General features: G+C 39.1%; 1 protein-coding gene across 2 annotated transcripts in view; it reads left to right on the top strand.

Moving 5' to 3' along the window:
* Positions 1 to 23,272, top strand: part of Usp38 (ubiquitin specific peptidase 38) — a 35,656-nt gene that overhangs the window by 2,507 nt on the left and 9,877 nt on the right. Inside the window, exons 2-8 of one of the 2 annotated variants that reach the window (XM_036187520.1) lie at positions 231 to 366; positions 6,833 to 6,962; positions 9,289 to 9,390; positions 13,151 to 13,309; positions 15,514 to 15,707; positions 19,980 to 20,073; positions 22,911 to 23,017. In XM_036187520.1, the coding sequence (XP_036043413.1) occupies positions 231 to 366; positions 6,833 to 6,962; positions 9,289 to 9,390; positions 13,151 to 13,309; positions 15,514 to 15,707; positions 19,980 to 20,073; positions 22,911 to 23,017 (922 nt within the window). Of the gene's footprint in view, positions 1 to 230; positions 367 to 6,106; positions 6,469 to 6,832; positions 6,963 to 9,288; positions 9,391 to 13,150; positions 13,310 to 15,513; positions 15,708 to 19,979; positions 20,074 to 22,910; positions 23,018 to 23,272 lie in introns of those variants that run through there. The other variant, XM_036187521.1, reaches the window with a different exon arrangement.

The raw sequence follows: 23,272 nt of genomic DNA, 5'->3' as shown, positions 1-23,272 counted from the left end.
GTAGAGTGAGTGATTATTGCTATTCACTCCTAACCTCTGTTTTCTATGATTTAATTTTCAATTTAGAGTCTACTCATGAGGTATAGTATAACAACTTCTAGCACCTTTACTACAAGTGTGTGTGTGTGTGTGTGTGTGTGTGTGTGTGTGTGTGTGTGTTTGTTTTCCCTTGAAGTACTAAACTTTGAACCTCTTAGCTGTATTCGTCTATCTTTCTAACTAAAAACTAGATGCATCTTTTGAGCCCTCAGTCGCCTTGGCAAGCCTTGTGCAGCACATTCCTCTGCAGATGATCACCGTCCTCATCAGGAGCCTGACTGCCGACCCGAACGTGAAAGATGCAAGTATGACCCACGCGCTCTGCAGGTATGTGGATGTTTATTCCAGATGTTAATTACAGGGCTGAGAAGAGACTCTTCTGGCTAAAACTGAAATCATGAAATACATTTGTAGTTTCTCCAAATTAATTAGAATAACTTACCTTTTTATAGTGTCATCTGAACTTGTTTGGTTGGGTTGTTTTTCTAGATTCTTTATTCCGTAACTATTTCCTGCAGCCTTTCCGAGTGGGGTGGTAGTTGTTATCGTTATTTGGTTCTGTTCCTCTTAGCTAGGTAAGGATTTTATTTTCTCTTTCAACCGGACTCCATAGATGATACCTTTGCACTTGCCTCTTTGGATTTATTTTATTTTATGTGTGTGTTTTGCTTTTGTGTATATATGTGTATCCATATGCATGCTTGGTGTCCAAGGAGGTCAGCTCCTGCAACTGGAGTTATGGATGGTTGTGAACCCACTAGGTGTGTGCTAGGAATTGAACCTGGATCCCCTGCAAAAGAGCAACACGTGCTCTTAACTGCTGAACCATTTCTCCAGCTCCTGCCTTTGCCTCTTTGGAATTTGTTTTCTCTCCCTTATTTGTTTATCTCCCTTATAAATGGATGAATTTGGCCCAATGCAGAATTCTGGTTTGTGCAGCACATTCCTCTTTTAACATTTTGAAATTAATAGCACATTGTTGTTGACCACACTGTCCCTGGTGGAAGCTGTTGCTAGTCTGATTGTCAGGTGTTTCTGATAACATGTTTTTCTTCTTATCCTAAATGATCTGCAGTCTTGTGTCCCATGTCTAAATATAAGTTGATTTGCCCTTTGCAACACCTTTATGCTTGTACTCATTCATTCAAAGTGACTTGCTGAAGCCAGGCAGTAGTGGCGCACGCCTTTAATCCCAGCTCTCGGGAGGCAGAGGCAGGCGGATCTCTGCGAGTTCGAGGCCAGCCAGGGCTACAAAGTGAGTTCCAAGACAGACTCCAACGCTACACAGGGAAACCTTGTGTCAAAAAAACCAACAAACAAAACTCCCAAAAAACAAAGTGACTTACTGAGCACTTAACAAAAGTGTCAGGCAGCACTCAAAATACCCTGAGTAAATTGATAAAAATATATACTTTCATGAGTTTCCTTTATAGTCCGAGAGACCAACAGTAATGTAGCAATAATTCACTGATTCCAGCATGCATCCTGATTTTAAAAATGTTAAAATGTGTAGTAATGGGTGCCATAGTTAGACAGGCCTGGCTTTTTTTTTTGTCATATTGCAGAATAATTAAATTGATTTTGTTTTGGATTTAAATTTTATTGTAGACTATACAGTAAATAATTTAATATGTTAAGTGATAATAAGTATTTATTGGGAAAGGTAGACAAGAAGAGGAGTAGGCTGTAAATGAGTGGTTTGCAGTTTTCAGTCAGATGGCTAAGGAGGGTTCGTTGAGGTGACTGTACACTAGAGTAGAGAGAAAGCAGCGCCTTGGGTATTAGAGGGACATACCAGCACAGACAGTATGTCCTTAGGCGGGCTCAGTTTATGATTTCTCAGCTTTCTCATGGTGCCAAAGCAAGCATTCAGTAGAAGCCATGCTTCTGATTTTTAACACTGCCTTTCTGGGCTAGAGCATGGAGTATGATACACCCTGGAAATGCTGGGTAGAAACAGGGAGCCACAGCTCCAAGTCAGCTGCACAAGCAGGGTAAGCACCCAGTAGTCTACATCGGACTGTGTGGCTAAATCAGGGTATTTGGTATGTTGTTGTAGTTAAAGCTTTACTCCTTGCGCTCTTTTCCACTTAGAAAATGTTTCCAGCACTGTCATAGTCAGGGAGGACCTGCCTTGTCCTAAAACCTGCTCGTTCTCCTCTGTGACAGTGCCCAGCCACGGTGCTTGTTCCAGCTGTTGAGTTCTGTGTTGTCAGTAGTGGTTTCTCACTGAGCTCGAACTTTCTTGTTTCTTAGCTGCTTCATTTTGTTTCTTGAGTTTTTCTAGCTTATGTATTTAGCCTGGTTAAACAGGAGGTGAGGATTACAGTGGCTTCTGTCTCTGTCATGACAGTTACATGAACTCTGAAGTATTTTATGTTGAGCACTCAGAAAGTGCCATGCTCACTAATGCTACTGTCTATAACACAGACTCATTCTAGCTTCTTTCTTGGTGCTATTTAATTAATGGAACCAGTTAATCTATGACCTGTGCTTCTGACTTCTCAGACCACAAATCTAGAAGCAAGTGTAACTCCATTCTTTTTCTTACTCACTTTGATTAATATCACTAAGTCCTTTGAATTCTGTCTCTACCATTTGTGGAAATCAAACCTGTTTTGTTCCAGTAGTCTTCTAGTTGGTCAGATATAAATATAGTCCAAGAACATGGAGAACATTCAAGTGTGAAACAGGCCAGGAATCAGTGAAATGATGGAGATTGGGGTGCACAAGCAGCTTCAGACAGAGAAAGATAGGCCTCAGCTCCAGGTGTCTGTTGATACAGAGAACCTGAATCTATTCTTGCCTCATCAGAATTTTCAAAAGAAGTCTGAAGTCAATTTGTCTGTATAAAATTTCCTATCTCTAAAGCATTGGACCAAAGGAAGACTGAAGCTGAATGGGGTCCTCAAGCTGCCTTGTAAAAGTGAAAGTTGGTTTAGTTTCCGTAATTTATGATTAACTCTGTTTTGTTCCTTTATATAATATCGCCTGCTTTAATCTTACGCTTTTAAAACTTTGTATTTCTTTGAGCTGTAGGAATAAATGCCCTTACTTATAAACACTAGACTCCAAAGTATTAGATGGAAACAACACAGTGAAGGGAATGAAATACAAAGGACTGCCACAGTGAAAATTTAAGTATTACCCAGAATTTCAGTGTCTGTTCCAGAGCATAGGACAGACATCACTAACACTGCTTGGTGATTGTTGACAGTTTCCTGATGACAGTTGACAGGTTTCCTGGCTTTTCCTTCCAATTTGGGGGCAAAAAGCAAATCTGATCTTAGCATTCTCAGTACCTAATGCTATACTAGCTATAGAGTGCATGCTCAAATACTTGTCTCATGAATGACTTCGGGTTTAACCTGTTTAGGCTGCTATTTAAAAAACAAACAAAACGAAAAACCTTAGACTGGTAATTTATAAACAACAGAAGTACATTTCTTACAGTCCTGATGGGTGAAAATTCTTAAATCAAGACCATGGACCCTTCCATATGTTCTTAGGTGGTGGGCAGTGCAGGGGCACTCCCCTTGAGCATCTTTATCAGAGTACTCATCCATCATAACGGCCGCCCTTCACCGTGGCTTTAGTGCCTCCTAAGGCCTCACTTCTCAACTCAGGCTTAGATTGAAAGATGCAGAGACTCAGACCATAGCAGGTGGAGACCATTCGAAGATGAAAAGCTAGAAGAGGACTCAAGAAGAAGGCTGATTGAATAAGTGATTAACAATAATAAAGAGCCACTGTGAAGTGGCCATTACTCCTCCCTCCCTCCCTCCCTCCCGTCGGTCCTTGCCTAGACTGAAATGAAGTTCTGGCCTTCCGTGCACTTGTCCTGAACTGGCAGGAGTCCACAGAGCCACAGACAGGGTTCACATGACCTCATTTTCATGTCATATTTCCACTTAAACAAAAATACAGAGCTGCTGCTGTTTTTAGCTTACTGGCATTAATTTTAATTTAACAGTGTCTCAGATCTTTTCTTTGTGGGGAAGAAGGGGACAGATTGAGACTCTAGTATAGCCCAAGCTGGCTTAGAATTCACCCTATGATCCAGGCTATCCTCAAACTTACGGCAGTCTTCCTGCCTTTGGCTCTTAAGTGCTGAGATTACAGATGCCACCAGGCCCTCTCCTCATATCTTTCTATTTTAGATTGCTGTGGTAGCTTTATATAGAACATCCTCAGTACTCAGATTCCTCCACAGTATTCTGTATTGTTGGTACTACAGTGTATTTATATTTCTTATTTACTTATTTATTTATTTATTTATTTATTATATTTATATTAGTTTTATTAACCTTTACCTTATGGGTGACCATTTATGTTGTTTGCAGTTTTACCATGTCATAAACAATGCTGGAGATAAACATTGGGAGTAAGGGCTGACAAAGCCCAGGGCCTTGCACATACCACTAAGGGATGTTCCTGTAGGTTTTATTGTTTTATTTTGCTTTTTTTTTTTTTCCTTTGAGACAGAGTGTTTTTCTTTCTCTTTTTAAAGATTTATTTATTTATTATGTATACAGTATTCTATTTGCATGCATCCCTACAGGCCAGATCTCATTACAGATGGTTGTGAGCCACCATGTGGGTACTGGGAATTGAACTCAGGACCTCTGGAAGAACAGCCAGTGTTCTTAACCTCTGAGCTATCTCTCCAGCCCCAAGACAGTCTTACTATGTTCCTTTTCTGACCTCTAACTTACAGAGATCTGCCTGCCTCTGCCTCCCAAGTGTTAGAATTAAAGGCATGTGCCACCACACCCATGTGCCATCATATCTGTTTTATGAAGTGTTGGAGATCAAACCCAAGGCTTTGTGCATGATCAACCAATGAGCATTCTACCAGCTCAACCATGTACGTGCCCCCAGCTTGAATATACTCTACAGAAAAACATATGTCTCTTTCTTATTCTCTGTATATCGGCTACATATTTTTTTCTGAAAAGCAGCCCTGCAATAGTTGAATGATAAAAGAATAGCTAATAGCAACAACTTCAATGACTTGTAACCATTATTGTTGGAAGAAGCCAGAAAAAGAAGAAAATAAATGTCTATGAGGAATGAGGGCACCCAGATAACTGGCAGTTGGTGTGCATTGTACTTGGGATTCACACTTCATACTTTTTAGAACATTTAAATCTGAAAAGCAAAAAAATATCATTGGGCACTGCTGTAAACCCAATATTTGGGAGACTGAGACAAGAGGATTTCTACACGTTTAAGGCCAGCTTGGGCAACAGAGTGAGACCCTGTCTTGTAAGCCAAAAGAAAAAGATTGATAATGATGGTATTCCAGTCTTAAGATAGATAGTTAGGGTTGGGGATTTAGCTCAGTGGTAGAGCGCTTGCCTAGCAAGCGCAAGGCCCTGGGTTCGATCCTCAGCTTAAAAAAAAAAAAAAAAAAAAAAAAGGTAGATAGTTATATGATGTCGGGTCAGTACTTTTAATTTGGTAACATGGTCACAGTTTATATTCTCAGTATTTATATTTGTTTGACATTTTGTGCAATCAAGGTGTTTATTGCTAGACTAACAGGATGGCTCAGTGGGATGAATGTACTTGCTGTACAAGTCTAGCAACCTTAGTTCATTCCTCAGAACCCACACTTTGTCCTCCTTGTGTGTGTCAACACACATGCACACATATCCATACTCATACAACAATAATAAACTTTTTAAAAAGATGCTAATTGTTAGCCGGGTGGTGGAGGTGGTGGCGCATGCCTTTATACCCAGCACTCGAGAGGCAGAGGAAGGTGGAGCTCTGAGTTTGAGGCCAGCCTGGTCTACAGAGCTTCCAGGACAGGCTCCAAAGCTACACAGAGAAACCCTGTCTTGGAAAAACAAACAAAAGATGCTAATTGCTCTTTGGGTTTGTATTTGGTGGAGGGTTGCATTCATGATGAGTGTTTCCAGTGTTATTCATTCATTTAATCTTCAGAATGGCCCTATAAATAAGTAAATTTATAACCTAGAGATAAAGAAATTAAGAAAGAGAAAATAAGGTATTTTGATTCTCCCAATTAATAAATTGTGATTTGAGATTTTAAAATAGTTACACTTCAGAAACCTTAAAAGGTTTTTCCTTTACTTTTTATTAGAATCTAATCCATCTAAGTAATTACTTCATCAGATTACATAAGCATATAGCCTGGCTGCTTTCCAGAGAGTTGTACTAACTAGTCCAGTGTGCTATATAATTAGCTTTAGAAAGAGGTTCCATCAGAACCCATATTACTTTGTCTTTTTTCCATTGAATTGGCTTGATATTTAAGAAAGGAAATACACAATAATGGAAAGTCAGGTCATTAGTCAGTGTTTTTTATGATTGGAAGTTTTCTTCTGTTGTCATTGTGTGTAGGATTTTGAAAGAGGTGGAGACACTTGCACCAGGATTCAGAATGTAACCTCTTTAATGGTATGTTTCACATTTCACTACTTAGCAAGAAGCAAAGTCTTGGTTGATAGTCATACATCTTAGTTCATATATCTGATTTTAAACTCCTCTTTTAACAGTGACTGTTGAACAAGTTGATTACTGTTGATATCCCTATATAGCATCCATTTGAAATTTTGCAGTTATGAGAAATGATCATTTATCATGAAGTCTTTTGTGAGACTATATTGAGTAAAGAAACTGTCAGCTTACAAGATTAGAAAGTGCTTGAAGACAGGCCACAGTTACACTTTGAGTCAGAAAGTGAATGGTTACCTATTTTAACTCTTGCTGCTCCTGACTTATGTTGTTAGATACTGATACTTGTGTCTTCTTCACTTTTCAGAATGATTGACTGGCTGTCTTGGCCATTGGCTCAGCATGTGGATACATGGGTAATCGCTCTCCTGAAAGGACTCGCAGCTGTTCAGAAGTTTACTATTTTGATAGACGTTACTTTGCTGAAAATAGAGCTGGTGAGTAGAAATGGACAGCCCGTTGGAATGCATGGACTTCTGAATGTGTTGCCACTTTGGGTGTTGTTTTAAATAAGTTTTAGAGGGCAAAAGCCATTGCAGTATAGGGATGGTCAGTTGAAATTAGTTGACTATTTTCAAACATTTCATGTGAAAACACAGTCCACCTATTAGCTCTTTTGTTTGTTTTTCGGGTTTGTTTCTTGGTTGTTTATGGTTATGATGATGTTTGTTTTCATCTTGTGCTTTTTTGAGACTGTCTCACTTTGGAGGTCAGTATGACCTCCAACTCACAATCCTCCTGCCATAGCTACACAAATAGAAAGGTTATAGTTATTTAGCACTATGCTTGGCTCCCATGAGCTCTTAAGTCCAAGTCATCAAACTTATAGCACTGTGCTTTACCTAACTGCCTTTGAGCCTCTGCTTCCTCTGTTACTAAACAGGACACAATTGGTCACCACATTTTTTTTGGTGGGATTTGGTTTTTCCAGTGCTGGGGATCAAGGTTAGACAACTTCCACCCCTGATCCACATCCTGAGCCAAATCATTCCCTCATTAAAACATTCTCTTTACTTAATTACAGGACATTGTGCTCTCGTCTCTTGTCTTTTCCTGGGGTATCGGTCTCCTTCTACATTTCTTTGACCCACTTTGTTCTCAGTCCATACTCAAATATTCTGTACCATGCAGTAATTATGGATGCTGTCTCTATAGCTTTAAATAAGGTGTCCAAATTATACCTGAGAGATTTATGTTTTATTTCATTGTTTGCCTTGAATTCCATATCCATTTTGTCTTAGCTACTGTTCTGTTGGTAAGAAGAGACACTGTAACCAAGAAAAACTCTTATAAATGAAAGCACTTAATTTTGGGGCTTGCTTACAGTTTCAGAGAGTCAGTTCATGATCATCTCGGTGGGAAGCAGACAGTTAGTTATGACTCTGGAGCAGTAACTGAGAGCTTTATATCCTGATCAACAGCTAGAGAGGCAGGGGAGAAACACCGGGCTTGGCATGGGCTTTGAAACCTTCGAGCCCACCCCCAGTAACACACCTCCAAAAAGGCCACACCTCTTAATCTTTCCAATCCTTCTCAAGCAGTCCCGCTCCCTGGTGACTAAGCATTCAAATACATAAGCCTTTGGGGGCCGTCCTCATTCAAACCACCACACATTTATTCAAGTATCTACATTCAGATCTTTTTCTTTTCTTTCCTTTTTTGAGGGAATGGGGATATTTGGATTTTGTTTTTGTTTTCATAAAATATTTATTGCAGCAAGAGAAAGCTAAAATACATTCCAAAAACATAGGTACTAACTAACTCAAGAAGTGAGTAGCCTGTCAATACTCAGAAATATTCAATTCAGCTTATCCACAATGTTCTGATTTTCACTCTCAAACCTGCTCCTCTCCCTCTTGATAAATAGCTATCAAATAGCTTCCCCTCTCTTAGGCCCTAGTCTTTGAAGCAACACTTATATCTTTTTATTGCCTCAGCTACTGTCCTACAAATTCTTACTGCCTTTAAAATATACCCAGAATCCTACTGCCACATTTAACGAGTTACATCACTGTTGTCATCTTCTCTTGTACTGTTGATTTCAGTGGCTTCCTTGCTCCTGCCTTTGGTTCCTTATAAATGTTGCACAAGAGCTCCATTTGCTGGCTTGTCTTATCCTTTCTCCAGATACTCTTGCCTTCATTTCTCACTTGAGTGACATTGTCCTTTGTTGTCTGGCACACCAGTCTGGAGGACCTAGGGCCTTTGCAGTATTGTCTGCCCTCTTTATAAATGTTCTTGTCCTAAGTGTTTGTGAAGCTGATGTCCCTTCAATTTATACTCAGATGTGACCTTTTTCCTGGGGCATTTTGAAGACCTTCTATAAAATCACAGGCTCCCTTGCTACCCAGTGTTTTCTGGTCCCTGTGCTCTGCTTTGTATTTTTCACGTGTATCGCTGTGTACGTGTCCTTTAACCATAAGCCATGTATGACCTATAGTGCCTGGAACAATGGCAAACAATCGTAGGTGTTCAGTAACTGTTGACTGAGTAAACCGAATGAATGGTGACTCTGGGGACTAAATGCTTATTCATGTATTTGGACATATTTTCACTTCATGAGAGAGTTTTGAGAATTGTTTAGATCATTAAATTCTCCTTGGTTTCAGTCCTGTTATATTTTCTTTCTCTCCCCCAAAGTCTAATAATGTGCTATGATGGGGCTTTCAGGGAAGAGGGAGACATTCACATAAAGGACTGTCAACCCTAGGGAAGGGTTACTGCTTTTCCTGTGAGCTCTGAGGATGCTGTCTCATTCTGCAGGTTTTTAATCGACTTTGGTTTCCTCTTGTGAGACCTGGTGCTCTTGCAGTTCTCTCTCATATGCTGCTTAGTTTTCAGCATTCTCCAGAGGCATTCCATTTGGTGAGTATAAGTACTCTATAAAATACCTGTCAAAGGTAGCTCACATTGCATGTGTAACAATGAAAAGACTGTAGGCTAGCTTTATAGTATTTCATGTAACTTTGTAAATCCTTAGCAAATTGAGGTTGTGGGATACCCTGGCAAAGGAATATATTTTCAGAAAGTTTTGTGTTTCATCTAAACTGCCCCACTCACAGCCTTTTTTTTTTTTTTTTTTTTTTTTTTTTTTGGTTTTTCGAGACAGGGTTTCTCTGTGTAGCTTTGTGCCTTTCCTGGAACTCACTTTGGAGACCAGGCTGGCCTCAAACTCACAGAGATTTGCCTGGCTCTGCCTCCCGAGTGCTGGGATTAAAGGTGTGCATCACCGCCGCCCGGCTGGAGTAAAGTAGTTTTAAATCACCCTATATAAGAAATATATAGATTTGAAATTTGAAAATTTTGATCTCATTTAGTAAAGGCTGAAAATCAAGACCTAATACTGTGTAAGTACTCTACAGAGTTCAACTAAAAATAGCTTGGAAATCTACTAATGAAGCATGTGGGTAGTTAAATTAGCAGTTACTCCAAATAATTCAGTAAAGGATTTTGTGTATGAGTAGGTTAGTATGAGCAATAGCCTGGGATGAACATCATTAGTCATTCATTACATTTTGTGTTTAGAAATCTGAGAGGGAACCAAGAAGTTCTGACATGTACTGCTAGAGGCTAAGCTGCTTTCCATATACTTTTTATAAAAAGAAAAATTCATTTTAAACCAATCTGTGGTGTATAATTAAAATGAAGAAACAAAAAAATATAAAATTAATAATTAAACAAATTGTATGTATTTCTTCAAGTAGCAACTATATTTAATAAGTATTACATACAGTAATTTCTAAAGGCATTTACTTTCACACATTCAAAAATTAAAAAAAAAAATCCTAACTTTAAGGGGCCAGAGAGACAGCTTAGTGGTTAAGAACATTTGTTGAACAACCAGGTTCAGTTCCCAGCACCCACATAATGATTCACAACCATCTGTAACTCCTGTTCCAGGGGATCTGACATCCCTGGGTGTGCACACATGTGTGCACATACATGCAGGTAACACATTCATACACATGAAATAACTATTTTATAAATAGTTATTTATTTAAAGTTTGAAGCTTTTAGAAGGCAGCAGCCTGCTTGTGTAGCTCTCTGTGTTGCTGGGAAGGACTGTCTTATTTCCATGCTGGTGATGAGAGTGGCCATTTAGGATGTGATAGTACACAAAACTAACCTGCTTATAAAAACCAAATGTTTACTGGAAGAGCTTTGGAAAACAAAACTATGAAATTCGTTCCTAAAATTCTTTTCTTTCATCTTTCTCCCTTCACCTCTTGAGGAAACAAAGTAATTTTGGATTTCAAACTAATTTAGCAAGAAAGTGACAGATTTTAGCTTTATAGAATCATCACTGAGATGTGTTTAGAAATGTAGAGGTGAGAGCTAGGGATATTCCCAGTGACAGAGTCCTCATCTAAGATGCAGAGTCCCTAGGTTGTATCCTCAGGGGTGAGGGGTAGTAAATGTGATAGCAAAAGAAAAAAACCCATTGGAAACTGGTAGCAGCCACGTGTACTTGAGGAAAGTTGTGATCAGAGCCCAGGACAAAATCATAAGGCTACTGAGAAAAGGGATTTGTGGGACCAGGGGTTAGTGGATGCAAGGGAGGTAAGAGAAGGTATGGAAAGGCTAAAAAGATGGCTCAGCAGCTAAGAACTTGGATACTCTTCCAGTAGACCTGGGTTTAATTCCCAGCACCCAAATAGCACTTAAAACTGTCTGTAACTCCGGTTCTGGTCTCTGTGGGCACTAGGCCAGGGACACAAATGGTAGATAAGCATACATGCAGGCAAAACACCCAAATACATAAAATAAAATTTTTTAAAGAGAGAGGATGTGGAATGAGAATAATTAGAATGTTTATATGTGTGTATGAATTGTTCAAGAACAAATTCAATTAATAAAAACTTGAATTTTAAAATCATAAATTTAAAACGAGCATCAGTAACTGTAATAGAATTGAGGTTAAAAAAAAGGTGGTGTAAAAGCTATAGTGTGATTTAATACATTTAACACAGAATAAGTCCAGACAGTGCAGAACAGAGACCACTGCTGACTGAAGAATCTGACCACTGACGGGGCCAGTGTCAGCTGTTCTTAGTACTGTGTGATGAGAAACCCTGAGAGAGCTGTGACAGCAGTATATCGGGAGGTGTTCTGCATACAGAGCCTGAGACACCTTTAGTTTCAGAAGTATACATGTAGAGTATCAGATTGTGATTAATAATTAGTTGAAAAATTACTCTGTCCTGATAATAGCCATTTCTGTAAAATAAAATGTTTCATTTTGATTAGAATTTCTTAAACCTTTTTCATGGTATGAGTTGGCTTTTAGACTGATTTTAAATTAAAGGTCATTATTGTATTGGTTACCAGTATTAAATATTTTCAAGATTTTTATCAGTAATGAGCATTGAAATTTTTCAATTTATTTTTATTTCCAGTTTCTTAAAATAGTAGATGTTTTTGATTGGCTTTATTTTGGAGCAGCTGTTTTGTAAATGAGGATTTGGTCTAGTCTAAGGTATCATTCCTGTGCTTACCAAACAATATAATCCTGATACCTGAGCACAACTTTAGTTACATATATAAGTTATTTCAAAGACTTTCTTGAAGTACACATTGCTATGCAAAATGTATATATCCCATTTTTTCATTTTGAACCCACACTGGATGGAGCTCTTTCACTAATTCTAGTTTGGGATTTTTTTTTTAATGTTCTGTTAAATAATCTGGTTAGGTTGCATGTATAACTCAATAGTAGAGATTGTGCCTGGCATACACAAGGGTGAGGCTTGAGCCATAGTAAGTACCCCAAACAATTTTTTTTAAAAACAAATGATCTAGTCAACAGAATAAACATAGCATTTTTCAACTGATGGTATTTTTTCAATGCAACAATGGCTGAAACTTCTATATTACACTTAGTTTGTATTTTAGGTGGATTGTATGTATACTATGGCATACATACAGGGGTCAAAAGACAGTTTATGGGAGTTGGGTCTCTTGTTCTACCATGGGGTTCTGAGAATTGAACTCAGGTCCTCAGGCTTGTTAGTAAGCCCCTTTACCTACAAAGGCATCTCACTGGCCCTTTTTAAAAATTTATTTTACTTATGGTGTGTGTGTGTGTGTGTGTGTGTGTGTGTGTGTGTTACAATGTATGTGTGGAAGTCAGGACAATTTGACAGTGAGTTCTCTCCTACCATGTAGGTTCCAGGGATTAAATTTAGGTTGTCAGGCTTGGTGAAAGACACTTTACTGCTGAGCTGAAGGAGAAGCGTATTAAATGAAATTACAGGAGCTGGAGAAGTGGTTCAGCAGTTAAAAGTGCTTGCCAGAGGACCCAAGTAGCTAACAACCACCTGTAACTCCAGCTCCAGGGGAATTCTACACCCTCTTCTGTCCTCTGTGGGCACTCACACACATGTGGCAGACATTCATACAATCACATAGACACATAAATAAAAAATAAACTTTTAATGCAGTTACAATCATGTGACTTCAAAAACTAGGTTTACCTTGTTAGTCCAACAGTGTGTGACTTTAAGAAAAAGCATGACTAAACATGCAGAAAAGTGTGTGCTTATCATGTAACAATTGCATTCTGTCTGTAGGCTGGGGAATATTCTGTCAACTTGTGTGAGCAGAGTGCTTGTCTGTTTCTCTTCAGATTGTCCCTCATGTAGTTAACTTGGTTCACTCCTTCAAAAGTGATGGCCTGCCTTCCAGCACAGCCTTCTTAGTGCAGGTAACAGAGTTGGTGCACTGTATGATATATCACTACTCCGGATTTCCAGATCTCTACGAACCTATTCTGGAGGCAGTAAAGGTATGATAGCTTTGTACCAGTCCTGTGAGCTGCATGAATGTAATGTACAAATCTGAAGAAATGTATTCTTGTACAGTAATAAGCCACTTTTCATTAATGCCAGAGCATAGTCTCATATTTGACACCACCATTCTAAATCAGTGGGCACATTTCTTAGTTCTGTAGTGCCATCAAGTAAAAGGTGTCACTCTAAATTTTTAAGACCTGTTAAAGAAATTGGTTAGTGACAGTATGCTACAGACATGGTTTTGCATCTCAGTATCAGAAATATTAAACAGTTAAATCCATCTTGGAATCAAGGAAATACTTGATTGATTTCCTACCATTTTGGTTCTCTTTTGTGTTGTAGACTTCATGAATGTCTATATTTTTTAGAATTGTTACTTAAATTATTTGCCTTGTTTTTCAAGTTCTTAAAAGGCAGGTTCTAAAACGTGTTGATTCTGTCTGTGTTAAGGAATGGATGACTGGAAAATCAAAGTATAGTCAAAGAATTGGAGAACTTAATTCAGCCAGGCTTAATCAATCAGAAGTTACTAATACCAATTCTAATCATGTTATGAATGTTGGAAATATAATCTATAGGCCCCATTGCCTTACTACCCATATGTGTAAGGGAAATTAAGAACACTCAGCTAATTCAGACTAAGAACACAAGGTCTTTGGTGCTGATATGACACTCCCTTTCAGAAGTAGATTACGTACAGAAGCATTTGCCATGGTCATTACTGTCTGTTGTCACTGCTGCCATTCTATTGACCGACACTCCTCAGTTTTCCTGTACTCTCAGACCAAGGAAAGTATTTTCTACCAGCTGTCAATAGCCAAAAAAAAACAACAAAACGAAAAACAAAAGGCAGCTTAATTTGCTATTTCAAAGTGTCAGTTTTCTATGGGGTAAGCATTAGATGGTGATCTTGGTCTAGAAAAACGAATCCGTTAAGCCTAAGTGGCTTTTCCAGTGTTCCTTATTGCCCATTGCTCTGCTTGGACGTGAAGTCATTTACACTTAAATTTCAATTTCATTATTTCCTGGTTTACTAAAAAAGAAGACTGTATTGTAGTAGTAGTGATTTTCTTTCCCTTTTTATTCTTTTTTTATTTTTGTGTTTTGTTTTGTTTTTTAAAACAAGGTTTCTTTGTATAGACCTGACTGTCCTGGAACTCACTGTGTAGACCATGCTGGCTTCAGATTCAGAGATCTGTCTACCTCAGCTTCCAAAGTGCTGGGACTAAAGTGTGAGCTACTGCTTTGCTGTAGTGGTGATTTTCTAGATGGCAAACATGAGGTTGAATTTTACTTTTCACAGTCCGAGGTCATTATGCCAACCTCATTTTTTATCCCTACTTTAGGCCATCATTTCTAAGGATTAGTTCTGAGTGAGTAGTGAACCAGAATTTCAATACAAGTAATTGACATGTGATTGGAATTCCTGTCGACTTTTAAGTATTTTAAGACAGCATGTTATCTCATGCCTGTGATCTCAGCACTTGGGATACTGAGGCAGGAGGACTACTGTGAGTTCAAGGCCAATTTAATCTGCATTGTGAATTCAAGGCTAGCTTGGGCTACAGATTCAGATTTTGTCTCAAAAAAATAAAGCCCCTTAAGGTTTTAGGAGACATTTATTTCCCATATCTATTACTTTTCTGGTTATGATGAAGTTAGTGTCAAGAAATCATAAAAGGGAGGAAAGATTCTTTTAATTCACGATCTGAGGGGCTACTCCATCCCTGTAGGAGAGTCTTAGTAGCAAGAGCAGCTCTTGGCTATAAGGCTAGAGCCGTCCACCCTAAGCAGAGCAGGAAGCAGAGAAAGGTGACTATTGGCACTCGGCTAGCTTTTTCCTCTTCCTTTTTGTTATTTAGTCCTGGTCCCCAGCCTATGGGATGGCACAGCCCACATTCAGGGTGAGTCTGTCCCTCAGTTAATCCAGTCTAGAGACATCATCACATACATACCCAAAATTGTATCTGATTAATTCTCCCCTTGTTTTTAATTCAGGCAAGTTGACAGTTGAAATTAGCTATTACCTGTAGTATACAGGGCTGACTGAACGCTGTCAGTAATATACAAAATGAGTGAGAACAAAGAAGGCTTAAATGTCAGGGGAAATCCTATTATAGTGTTAGCTTGTTTAATTTGAAAATATAACTTTTACTTTACTTTTATACTTTTTTTTTTCTTTTTCTTTATGACCTAGGATTTTCCTAAACCCAGTGAAGAGAAGATTAAGTTGATTCTCAATCAAAGTGCCTGGACTTCTCAATCCAATGCTTTGGCATCTTGCTTGTCTAGACTTTCTGGAAAATCTGAAACTGGGAAAACTGGTCTTATTAACCTGGGAAACACATGTTACATGAACAGTGTTTTACAAGCATTGTTTATGGCTACAGAGTAAGTTTACCTGTGAGCTTTCTGAGTTTAACTAGAACTGAGTACATGATGAGAAGGTGAGAATCACCCCTCCCATGTAAGCAGCATAAATGTTAAGATTGCCTATAACTAGTCTTTTTCTGTCGTAACAGCCAGCTCCCAAATAATGACACACAGACTTCTTGTTAGTTTTGAAAGCTTACCTATAGCTTAGGCTTGTTCCTAACTAGCTCTTAAAACTTAAATTAACCTATTTATATTGATCTACGTTCCATTATGTGGCATTACCTCTCTTCCATCTTTCATCTCTTGTTTCCTCTCCATTTCTCCTGGCATCTTGCATGCCTAGATTCCTCCTCCTCTTCCTTTCTCTCCCTGAAAATCCCATCTATACCTCCTGCCTTACTATTGGCTGTTGAGCTTTTTATTACACCAATCACAGCAGTATACCCTCACACAGTGCACAAATACCCAACAACAATTGCCATTCAGTTGTTTCATTCTGAAACTGCTCTTAATGTTTAGGAACAATTGAAACGCCAGCATATAAATTCTGCCTGATTACATTTTATGTTGTATTTACAATGTCACTTTTTTAAAAACAATCTGTCTTGATATTTTTATAATGTAATCAAGGGATTGACTGAGCCTACTCCAAAGAGTTTACATGCCCTACAATACTTGTGTGCTTTTCCCCTGTGCCTTTGCTTCTGCTGTCCCACTGTATTTTAATCCATGTATCTTGAAGAGCCACACACAGTGTTCTCTGGCCATAAGTACTTTCTGTTGGTCATATCAACAGCTTCTGTTTGGCTGTTAGGAGACTTAAGTTCCCCATCAAGATGTTGGTTACTGACCAGATATGTAAAAGAGGCATGCTCCTTAACTTACTTTCAAATCAGTTTTCTTTTGTAAGCAACAAATCTGAAATTAGTTTGTGTTAGCTGAGTGGCATCCTTGTGCTAGAGATGTAGCTCAGATGGAGGGAGGTAGGTGCCTGCCTCAGTGTGTGAAGCAAGCTCCTGTGTGGTCCCTAGAACCTCACAGCGTCAGGCTTGGTACATATCTGTGATCCTAGCACATGGGAGTTGGAGGCAGGGGGAGCATACGTTCTTGGAGACCCTTGTCTATATGGTGTGTTCACAGCTAATCTGGACTACATGAGGCGCTATCTCAAAACAGTAAAAATTAAAAATACTGTCTTTGAAGGTAAAAAAATTATGGTCAACTTTTCCTTTTAAAAAAATGAATTTTTTCCTTAGTACCAATCCAAGATGGGCATTGTTAACACCCACCTGAAGGCATCAGACTCTTAGATGTGAGTTTGCTTTAGTTTTTGTGTTTGTCCCCCAATTATAAGAACCCAGGTGTTTGGGGTTTCGTTCAGTTTTGTTGTTGGTTTGTATTTGACAACTTCTGTTGTTTTAAAATAAAGGTATACTCTTAGACACAGGTGGTATTAGATGTAAGACTGAAGAGTCCATGTCTCACCACCAGAGGTCATCTTGCCAGCCATCTCACCTTACATGATGCAAAGTATGGACCAAAAGCAACTGTAAATGGAAAGCATTGTGGTGGCAAGTAATTATATCTCAGAACAGGAAGATCTCTTAAGAAATGTGGATGCTTTTTCGTGGTTTTAAAAAATCATATCACCAATAAAAACCAAGATGTAGACATTCTCAAAAATGTCAGCTATGTGCATTGTTCCATATTATTTTTCTACAGTCATCTAATAAAAAAGAAGTTACATGTAATTAATATATGTGTACACACATGTGGAGAGAATCCTGTTGAAATTTTACTTGCTTTTAGCACTTAATAACTTTGCCATGTGAGAACAATACAAATCTGTTACTCGTGAGTAAATAGGATATAGTTTATTTATTTGTTTGTTTGTTTATTTGCTTTAAGTTTATTTGTTAGTATGGGATGGGAACATACATGCATGCCATGACGCACCTGTAAAAGCCAGAAGAAAACTCTGTGGAGTCAGCTCCCTCCTTCCACCTTTACATGGGTTCCAGGACTAAAACTCAGATCTCCAGACTTGTGGGCAAGTGCCCTCCCATTGAGCCATCTTGCCAGCCTGACATCCCTTTACCCATACTTTTGTTGAACATCAGATTATTTTGCCCATAGCTAACATTTCTCTAACCATGTATAGATGAGGTTTTCTTTGACTAGGACATGCCAAGTTATTCTCCCTTAAACACTTCGTGTGTGTATCTGTGTATGTGTGTGTGTCTGTGTGTGTATGTGTGTATCTGTGTCTGTGTATCTGTGTGTGTGTGTGTCTGTGTGTCTGTGTGTGAGGGCGGTGCTCAGCCTGAAGACACATGTAGAGTCTGGATATCTCCTTAATCACTTCTGCACCTCATGGCCCTCATGAAACCTGGGGCCCCTGCTGCAGCTGGACTGGCTGGCCAGCAGACTCCCAGAATCAATCTGTCTTTACCCCACAGTGTTAGGGTCATAGTGGAGGGCTCCTTACCCAGCTTTCACGTGAGTGGTAGAGATGTGAATGTAGGTTCTCACCTTACCCATTGGTCATCTCCTCAGCTAAATGTGACCTTATGGACCAGTATATGATTATACCTGTGACCTTATACTTCTGACCGCACTTGATTTAATCAGTCTTAAGTTTTTCACAATTTGTTTTGTGAAAACACATTCTTGTTGTCTTATTTTTAGAAAAGATAGAGTCTTGCCCAGCATGGCCTCAAACTCATGATCCTCCTGCCACAGCCCCCTGAATTTTTGGGACTACATGTGCTCACCCTGCACACAATTAGTCTGTGTGTTTTTATTTGAACATTGCTGACCGTTGTGGAATTTTTCCCTCTTTACTCAGAGAAAAATGAAATTAATAGGCTATTATTTTCTTTGTGTGTCTTTCTGTTGACTTTTGTTTATTTCATGTCAATTTATATAAATTCTGTATGATAATTCTCTGGTGCTTGCTTTCTTCCAGTCATGTTATTCAAATTTATAGAATTTCATATGTTTTGTTTTATGTAGTCACATCTTTAATTTTTGTGTTGTCTAGAATTTAGGCCCACAAAAAAAAAATCCCTTTTTACTTGTAAGTAATTTTTTTTTCTGATGTTTAACCAATTATTCCCATACTTTTTGGGGAATAATTTGTCCCTTTTTTTTTTTTTCTTTTTCGTCTACATTCCTGTTTTATTTGTTTGAGTGGACTCCCCCTTTTCCTGTTCTTCCTCCAGTGCTGTCCTGGAACTCACTCTGTAGCCCAGACCAGTTTTAACTAGTATTTCCTCCTCTGCCTCCTGAGTGCTGGATTATAGGTATATGCTACTAGACCTGGCTTGCATTACACTCCCTTTTATGTTTAAGATTTGCTTTTATTTAAAAAACAAAAAAAAAAAAGCCAGGCATAGTGGCGCTCACCTTTAACTCCAGCATTCAGGAGGCAGAGGCAGGGGGATCTCTGTGAGTTCAAGGTCGGCCAGGTCTACAAAGAAAGTTCTAGGATAGCCAGGGCTGCACAGCGAAACCCTACCTCAAAAACTCCCCCTTACCTCTCCCCCCAGAAACATCCACTTATTTTTTGAGGGGGGGGGGATTGATTCAGGTGTCTACAGAGGATGTAGTTACAGGTAGTTGTGAGCTGCCAGACATGGGTACCAGGAACCAAACTCTGATCTTTTTCAAGTGCAGTCAAGTCTTGAACGACCGAGCCTTCTCTCCATATGACACTTCTTTCTCATTTGATTTTATCTATGTAGGCATTTGCCTGCATGTCTGTCTATGCCCCCACCTTAGTGCCTGGTGGAGGCCAGAAAAGGGCAACAGAGGCCCTGGAGCTAAAGTTCCAGATGGTTATGGGTTCTGGGAATGGAACCCAGGTCCTCTGGAAGAGCAGCCAGTGCTCTTAACTCTGAGCCAGCTCTCCAGCAGCACTCCTACACTTTTTAAGTCACCCTAACTTGATGATGTTTTGATAGCAGTGTATTTTTTAATCAGTGATTATTTTGAAATAATTTAAAAGTTCATTTTACAAGTTAATTTATATTTACATTTGCTCTATTTATATTTGCTGACCCAGAAAATAGAAATATGACAGCATATAGACCTAGTCATGTAGCAAGAACCCATCCATTTATTGTGCACACATTACATGCATGACATCACATATGTACTAGTAACTGTTAGGTGAAGGCTGCCCTGTAAGTCAGGTAACTGAAGATAATTCTCAAACCATTTCCTTTTAGCTTTTTTTGTAAAAAGTGTATGTCTGTGTATATAACATATTTTGTTCTTTTTCAGTTTCAGAAGACAAGTGTTATCTTTAAATCTAAATGGGTGTAATTCGTTAATGAAAAAATTACAACATCTTTTTGCCTTTTTGGCTCATACACAAGTAAGTATCTGTGTGAATATGTACATATTAACTCCATGATAAGATTCTTTAAACTAGATATTATAATGGGTCTTTTTAACTGATGGAATTATGTATCATGTCTTACCTGGGGTAACAGATCCACCTATAAACCTTGGGTCCTGCCTGAGCGCCTAACACACTTGTCTCATCTCCTGCTTCCCATCCCTGCAGATGATTAGTATCATGATCAGTGTATTCTAAAACCTGCTGCACATAAAGTTTAATTTCCTGTCATTAAACAGTCTCCTTCATGAAGGAAGAATTTTCAAACTAAGCTTAGTGACAAATACTTCTGACTCCAGCACTCAAGAGGCTGAGGCAGGACTGTAGTGAGTCTGGGACCAGTCTGGGCTCCGTGTGTGCTGACCCTGTCTCAGAGGGAGGGAGGGAGGGAGGAGAAGGGAAAGAGCTCAAAATGGGATTGGGATTTTTGTGGCTGGGTTTTTGTTTTGTTTTTTAGTTTACAGGGACTTGAATATATTGACATAGTAATGAACAACTAAAGTGATTTTGTGATCTAGACTTTTTCCTTTTTCTGGTTTTTCAAGACAAGGTTTCTCGGTGTAGTTCAAGGTTGACCTTGAACTCATGTATATCTGCCTGCCTCTGCCTCCCAAATGCTGGGACTAAAGGTATGCACCAGCCACCACGTCCAGCTTTTCTCTTTTGCAGATCTTTATAAATTATTGTTCATCTCTTAAGTTCATGAATTAAAACTTTGTGGTGACCTTTTATATCCACAAGTTGATTCAGGAAGTCAACTTGAGGCAGTGGCTAAAGGTCATGTAGTAGACTCATTGAGCAGACGTATTAAGAGGGTTATTTGTAGTCTATGGCGAGACTCAAAGGGTGATCCTGCTTCCAAGGAACTTCTAGCTAAGGCTTGGCCATACATAGGAATTGTGTATGGCACTCATATGTAACATGAGCTATTGTTTTCTGTTTCATTCTAATGGTTTCACAGTATGATTATTATGATGACCTATTGTCAGGAAAGGGTCAACTTATGAAGGGAATAATAATTGATAGAATTGAGTTATAGGAATGCCTTGTTTACCGTGTATAAGCTGAGGAATATCTCAAGGATAATTTGCTTTTCTGGACAGGATCTCATGTGACACAGGCTGGCCTCAAGCTATATAGCCAAGACTGGCTTTGAATTCCTGATCCTCCTGCCTCTGCCTCCCAAGTGCTGGGAATACAGATCGAATATAATTTTTAAGATTTATTTATTTATTATGTACACAGAACAGAGCGCCAGATCTCATTACAGATGGTTGTGAGCCACCATGTGGGTGCTGGGAATTGAACTCAGGAACTCTAGAAGAGCAGTCAGAGCTTTTAACCTCTGAGCCATCTCTCCAGCCCCCAAATGTAATTTTTTAAATGGAAAAAAAATAAGAACAGGATTGAGAGGTGACAATCATGGCTTTAGAATTGGTAATACACTCAGATGTTTTCTAGTTAACAAATTGACATCAGGACCCAGGGAAGTGAAAACTGCCTCCCAGCCAGGTGTAATCTCAGTATTCAGGAGATGGGGCAGGAGGATCAGACAGACTGCAAAAGCAGTATTGGACCATAACCAAAACCAAACCCTCTCTCCTCTCTGCTGTTGTTTTCTAGTCATTTAGTAATTTAATCATTAGTCTGTTTTTACTTTATATATAAACAGGTATGTGTATGTGTGCAGACATGTATACTTCAGTTATTTATTAAATCAGAGCTATTAGGAAAGAAAACCTTAGGTTTCCCTGCTCTCAAGAAAAAGAGAAACGTGGTGGTGGTGGTGGTGGTGGTGGTGGTGGTGGTGGTGGTGGTGGTGGTGGTGGTGGTGGAGGAGGAGGAGGGGGGGGGAGGGGGAGGTGGTGGTGGTGGTGGTGGTGGTGGTGGTGGTGGTGGTGGTGGTGGAGGAGGAGCACGCCTTTAATCCCAGCACTCAGGAGGCAGAGGCAAGAGGATCTGTAATCTGTCTGCTGATTAAAATATGTATCCAGTTTGAAGTGAGAACCCACAAAAGTCTGGTCAATAGTTTGTTTATTTAGGGTGCAATGGAAAAATGAACTTAACTTGAAGCTGGCACCCAACTGGGATGCTGATCTTTCTCCCTTCACAATACCATAAAACAACCCTAATATACACACATTTTCCTGCCACAGAATTTAAAATATTGAGAGAATTCCAGATTGTAATCAGGGTCTTTTCATATGTCTATGCAGTTCCTTTTTGTAAAAACATCTAGGATTTGAGCCGGATGACCCCAGAGTCCATTTTAGCTGCCTTTGTACTTCTAAGAGAGAGGGGGAGAGAGATTACCAAGGTCCTAACTAGAATGCTCCCATTCCACATGTGTATAACTTAGGAGAGACAGAAATTTTCCACCAAGTAGATATGGGTGGTTCCTGTTGCTCTATGGCCGTACACACACTCATTAGGGACTCAGACACATACACAATTACACACTCAGTAAGAGACTCAAACACATACATGTCACAGAGGGATAAATACCAGGGACAGTATGTAAAGAGTTAGAGACTTCTGAGACCTGATGTCATCACCCTGCTGTCCACTTGGCTATCTGATCTAAGCAGGTCCCTCAGCTTTTCTAGGCATCAGTTTTCTGCAGTTTATTTGTGACTAAAGGTTGCTTAACATAAAGTTTTCTCTGCCCCTAAGTTACACCCAGGCCTGGCATGATTCCCTAGAAATGTAGTGCAGCAGGATTTTAAGAAATCTTTATTAGGCGTCATGTTACAGGTTCAGTTACTTGTGTGCTGTAAGAATCACTTTCTTGCATTTTCCTTTCTGCTATCAAGAGGGAAGCATATGCACCTCGGATATTTTTTGAGGCTTCCAGACCTCCATGGTTTACTCCCAGATCACAACAAGACTGCTCTGAGTACCTCAGGTTTCTGCTGGACAGGTACAGAGTATTTTCAACTTCATTTCAACTGTGTCTTCTCTTAGTACCTTAGCTCCACTTAACACTGATTTTAGCTTTAGAGATCATTTTCAGAATTGATCTTTAAAATAGCCTTGTGTTACTGCATGTTTTTAATGTTTTCTTTGTTTCTAATTTGTTTTTTGTTTTGGATGCTTTCACTTTAAAGTACCTGTTATCAAACATAGTAGAAGATTCATAAAGGGACCCCAAATAATCTGTTGAGTCCTCCCTTTT

Source organism: Onychomys torridus, chromosome 5, assembly GCF_903995425.1.
Source record: "Onychomys torridus chromosome 5, mOncTor1.1, whole genome shotgun sequence".
Lineage (NCBI taxonomy): Eukaryota > Metazoa > Chordata > Mammalia > Rodentia > Cricetidae > Onychomys > Onychomys torridus.
The sequence above is the reverse complement of the archived record's forward strand: the minus strand, read 5'-3'. Positions and strand labels throughout refer to the sequence as shown.